The sequence below is a fragment of the Myotis davidii genome, unplaced genomic scaffold, assembly GCF_000327345.1.
Source record: "Myotis davidii unplaced genomic scaffold, ASM32734v1 scaffold1494, whole genome shotgun sequence".
Taxonomy (NCBI): domain Eukaryota; kingdom Metazoa; phylum Chordata; class Mammalia; order Chiroptera; family Vespertilionidae; genus Myotis; species Myotis davidii.
In genome coordinates, this window is record NW_006286246.1 from 2137109 (window position 1) to 2142723 (window position 5615).

Sequence of the window (5615 nt, forward strand, 5' to 3'; positions counted from 1 at the left end):
GCTGATGTCTGTGTTACTGGCTTTGAGTCTCAGAAGGCAGCCAACATGGAGGGTGTTTCCCCATAATCGACCCTGGTTTTTGTTTGTTTGTTTTATCATAAGAAAAGTATTTTTGGATCAGTAACACTCTCACATTAACAGGTAGAATTCATATTAAAACTTTCCAAAATCATTTGTATGTTGGCTCAGAGGGGAAAATTTCAGAGGCTGAAATCTTTAAAACCTTAAGATAATAATTAAGACCTATAATTGATTAAAAACAAAGACTACTGATAGACTGTGTTTAAAAATTCCACCTTGCTGATTTCTGAATTATAAAGAAGGGTTGAGGTATTTATTGTAGTTTTAACTTATAAGTTGCATACACCCACTTTCTACATAAATACAAGAAAAGAACAAACTGAAATGTTAACCTCATTTTCCGATTATAACGCATCGTACTTAACATTGCATATCACTTTCCTCTTTTTCCTAAATATTTCCATGTACATTATCTCTTCCTGTGTCATAGCCATTTTGAGAATTTACAAACCACTTCTGGCTCCAGGGGTCAGTGAGGACGGAGAGGCTGCAGCTCGGGGGAGGGGATGGTTAGATGCTCGCTGTGGGTGAGAAAGCCCCTTTCCTGAGTGAGACACTGATTCAAGAAAGACCGAAGGAGCTTGTAAGGAAGGACCTCAGACTGTGCCGTCACGTCACTGCTGGTGTGTGCAGTGGAGGAGTATCCTGCTCTGAGAAAGACCTGGGTTTGTGCCTAGCATTGCTCTCACCAGTGTCCCTAATGAAGTCCGTCTAGCACAGTGGTTCTCAACCTTCTGGCCCTTTAAACACAGTTCCTCATGTTGGGACCCAACCATAAAGTTATTTTCGTTGCTACTTCATAACTGTCATGTTGCTACTGTGATGAATCGTCATGTAAATATCTGATATGCAGGATGGTCTTAGGCGACCCCTGTGAAAGGGTCCGTCCACCGCCAAAGGGGCCGCGACCCACAGGTTGAGAACCACTGGTCTAGCAGCAGGCCCGGCGGGGACTGAACAGTAAAGACGCTCTGTGCTTTGACAGTGTGTGGGACCAACACTGTTGTCACAAAACATTCCACAGTAAAAATAAACATTTGCACATCCACATACTACAGGCATATGGTAAAGCCTGCGGAATGTGAATCTGCCTGGAGACGAGGAAAATGTACTTGGAGGCTTAAGTTCTAGGCAAGGAGAACATGGGCGGGACTGGAGCGATGTCTTGTGATTTCCCGCCATCCCCACTCGTGCTGGCCTCCGGCAGCTCCGTGCACTGGGACAGGCTCCCGCCACGGACGCCTTGCGAGGCAGGAAGGCCAGCCCCTCTGCAGAGCTCCCTGGCCGTGGGAAGGTGCCTAATGACGTTATCCGAAAGCCACACCACAGCCAGGTCAGAGCAGACGTGGTCCGCGGGCCTCGTGATGAAGTCTGTACTCTTTCCTGAGGCTGTTCTCTCCATGTCCTTTTTCTCTGTCCAGACACCCGAATTCTCACTTTGGAAGCAGACCCCGAGGCCGGGAGAGGGGATGCCGAGTGTGGGCACGGTCCCGCCTCGGCTTCCAGTCTTACTAGATAGTGTCCAATTCCCGGAGCACCTTGCTCACGAAATCCGCTTTTTAGGATGTTTTAATCAGCTGTTAATTCTTATCCGGATGGTGCCAGGCTTCTTGGGCCTTTGTTGTCATGTGAGTGTTCATTCGTAGAAATGCTGAGTGCCCTCAGTGCGGTCACAGTTGGTGCCTCCAGGTCAGTAGGACCCTGCCTTGTGGACTCATGTCCGGTCAGGAGAGCAGAGGCAGACAGATGCTCCTCGCAATGGGCGGCTTTTACTCACTGTGTCACCAGGCACACAGGGCAGACAAAGCCTGCAGTGAGGGGCAGGCACCGGGTTGTCCTAGCACCTGGCACATGAACCCAGCCTGACCACTAGCGCTTTTTTTTCTCACCTGACGATATTTTTCTATTGATTTTAAGAGAGAGGGAAAGACAGAGAAACATCGGTGTGAGAGAAACAGGTGGATTGGTTGCCTCCTGCACGCACCCCAACCAGGGCCCGGGCCAGAGAGGAGCCTGCAACGAGGGACTTGCCCTTGACTGGAATCAAACCCAGGACCCTTCAGTTCACAGGCCAATGCTCTATCCACTGAGCCAAACTGACTCGGGTTGGCTTTTCATTCAGGTGCATGTGCCTACATTATGGCACCGTGAGAATGCTTTTCTGAAGCTTTAAAAACTAAGAAATAAAGTGATTGCAATAAGAAATAAAGTGATTGCATTAAGAATTATGATCTTCAGTACATTTTTCTAATTTTAAGGGAACAAATTGAGATATGCAAACATTAAACGTGAGTTTATTTAACAAAGCAAGGTAAGAAAACTTAAACTATGCATCGTCAAGCTAATTTTAGGCCTGTTTCCGGTCCAGATGACCCACTCCTTTCATTGCCCGGGTCCTGAGTGGCTACTCCCGGGGCAGAGAGAACGGGCCAGCACGGCAGTTCAGTCTCAGATTCTGGGTGTGCAGAGCTACTCGAGTGATTTCACATCGAAAAGATTGCTTTTATTTCTCTTATCCTGAATCGAATCTGAAACATTTTTAGTTTTTTTACAGATAAAATGCAAGAGGGAGGTTGGTTTTATGTTAATTGATTTAGGTAAGAATGCTTTTCCTCATGTCCTTATTTCAAATTATCTTTTATTTTAAAACACTGGATCCGTGTTTTTAGACTATTTCCCAAAAAGCGAAAGACTTCAACACTAGGATTTAGCACCCTCCGACACCTGCCCCGTTGATGACGGGGCTCCTGGGGTGCCATAGTGTGCGAAAGCGGCATCAAACGTTAGAGCTGCGTTGTTCCTTGTCAAGCACTCCTTGACTATAAGAACAGGAAAATACATTATAAAGACACAGAGTCTATCATGTGTGCTCCATAGCGCAGTGTGTACAAAGCTAACAGACATACTAGGAATGTGTGCATACAGTTTTCAGCACTTCTCTAAAGTAATTTTAAGTGGCTGGCCGTTAGCTTCAGCATCAATGTAAATTCTAAAAGATCACTGTGTTTTATCCTGCCACTCCACATTTTTTATTTGCATCAACTCTGTCACCCACTTCTGTATATTTGATGTAAAGATTTTGTGCCTCAATAATTCTAAAGCTGGAGGCTTAAAATTTCAGTGAAAACAGCTTGTTAATTAAAGGAAAAGCTGCCACTCAGCAGCTCTGTTGGTTTCCTTCTCCAACATCCTTGCTCAGGTCCTACTTTTATTGGGGGCCATGTTACTAAACAGTCACATCAAACCTCAATGGCAATCATGTTATTCAACCCCCCAAATTTCAGCAATGTGTTTGAAATTATGTTAGGCTAAGTTTCATGCAGAAGTTAAGAAAATCCCCATCTAAACAATGACTCTAGGTTGCAAATGATAACCTAGTAAACAAACATGAATAAATGAAGTCGGTTACTGTTCCAAGGAGATCTTTATACGGAAATTCGAAGCGATTCTGTACAGCAACCCCCAGAGTTGCAAATGTTACAAGTACATGAATATTGTTACAAATAGAGAGACATAAAAGGAAGGGAACTGTTGGGCTGTTTAGGACTGAAAGTGTCCCTTTCCCGGGTCATGCATCAGATGGTGGCTTCAGGTGTGCAGAAATGGCAGCTTTTGACATTTCAGTGTCAAGTATAGTTGGAAAAATAATAGACCGAGAATTAGAGCATCAGCCTGAACCATGTGGGCATTAAGCACATGTGTGTAAAAGTAAGCAGATATTTGCCTGTAGATAGCCCAGGAGTATGAAAAAGCACGTGTCCGTGATGAAGGCCTGGTTACCTAAGGAAGCTAACAGCCCTTCACCAGGCGGAGAAGTTCACCCATCTTCAGCGGGGAAGCGGTCACCGCGGGGCATGCTGGGGCCTCAGCCAGGAGCCTGTAAAGCTCTCGGACAGGCCTGGGGCCCTCACCCTGGTCCTGTGATCTGTGACCTACCTCTTATTTCCCACAAGTTCCACGTGTTTGCTCTTCCTCCATATGACTTAGAGTTTTAATGAAGACACACATTAGCCATTCTTATTTTGACAAGGAAAGTGGAGCTCATGTTTTTGGGACTCTATAAATACATGTGAAATTTAAATTCATTGTGATCGTTCTGTGAGTTAACACCCTCTTATTTTTAAAAATGACGATGGTGTCATTGGAATCTTGCCTTCTGGGATTCAACGCTTATATCAGTAAAGTAAAAGAGGTTTTTTTAAGTATATAAAGGGGGAGGGTTCGGGCCTTTATTTAAAATCAAAGTAAATTCTTCATTAAGAAATGTATAGTTTGTGCCTGAACTAGTAGCCTTCATTCCTAGTTGTTGTGTGATAGCAGTAGTTTTTAAAATGTATTCTCTTTTTGTACCTGGTAGCTCATTACTTTTTCTCACCTTCTTCCCTGACCCTCTGTCCACCCTTTCCCCTTCCCAATGCTCCTTCTGGCCCCAGAAGTCCAGCTCATCCACCACCACCGGGGAGAAGATCACAAAGGTGTATGAGCTGGGGAGCGAGCCAGAGAGGAAGCTGTGGGTCGACCGCTACCTGACCTTCATGGAGGAGAGAGGGTCCCCTGTCTCCAGCCTGCCCGCCGTGGGCAAGAAGCCACTGGACCTGTTCCGGCTCTATGTCTGCGTCAAAGAGATCGGAGGTTTGGCCCAGGTGAATTGAATGAATGAATGAGTGAAGGAGCGAAGAGGCAGGCATTCTGGATAAGCTCTCACAGCAACCTCCTCTGACTATATAGACTTGGGTTTTCTCACGGGGAAAAAGCTACGCCTGTGAGAAAGTCACCCTCATGGGGACCCGTGCAGGGAGAGCATCGGGACTGGGGACCCTGGCTTCACAGCCAGCTGGGATTGTGACCCTCCCCCTCCCCAGGCATTTATATGGACCTTGGTCCTTACCTGTAAAGTGAGACATTTGGGCTAGATTTTTCTTTAGGATCCCTGACAGCCATGGAGTTCTGTGGGATCTGCCAGGATTTCATAGTAAATATTCCAGAAAAGTCTTGCGAATGACCAAATGAATTGTCTGAATCGGGTATAAATCAAGTTCACTGTTTCAGTTGTCCAGAGCAATTTATCACGGACATGAAGCCATAAAACCATGTCCCTGTCACTGGTCCCCTGGCTGGGACTGGAGGGAGCAGGTGGTTCCGGGGGCGGAGCTTCAGGAGGTGCTTGTTTTCAGGGATGCAGGTGCCTGCTGGGGCTGCCCTCTTCAGGGCTCCCTGCCTGCTGGGTGCAGGCCTCAGGCTGGAGGTTGCCTTTGTCCTAAATCCCTGTCAATGCAGAGGTCACCAGTCCCAAAGGAGACTTGAGGAAACGAACAAAGTGAAGTGGGGTGGTGGTGTGGCCCTGGACTCTGAGGGCAGGTGCTCCCCATCACCAGTGGCTCGCAGGCCTAGCTCTGCATTAAGTCACCTGGGCCCCACCCAGAGCAGTGAAGGGAGCGCCTGTGGGCCCGGTGGTCGACACAGGTGGCACAGGTCACAAACTATCCAAGGGCACGTCATCTAACCCACGAGTCTCACCTGGTCCCAGTACTGCA

The 5615-nt window shown here is 46.9% G+C and overlaps 1 protein-coding gene across 1 annotated transcript in view; it reads left to right on the forward strand.

The window, feature by feature from the left end:
• The window catches only part of ARID1B (AT-rich interaction domain 1B), a 387394-nt gene that overhangs the window by 358977 nt on the left and 22802 nt on the right, over positions 1 to 5615 (forward strand). Inside the window, 1 exon segment of the mRNA XM_006779610.2 lies at positions 4515 to 4724. Coding sequence (XP_006779673.1) covers positions 4515 to 4724 — 210 coding nt within the window.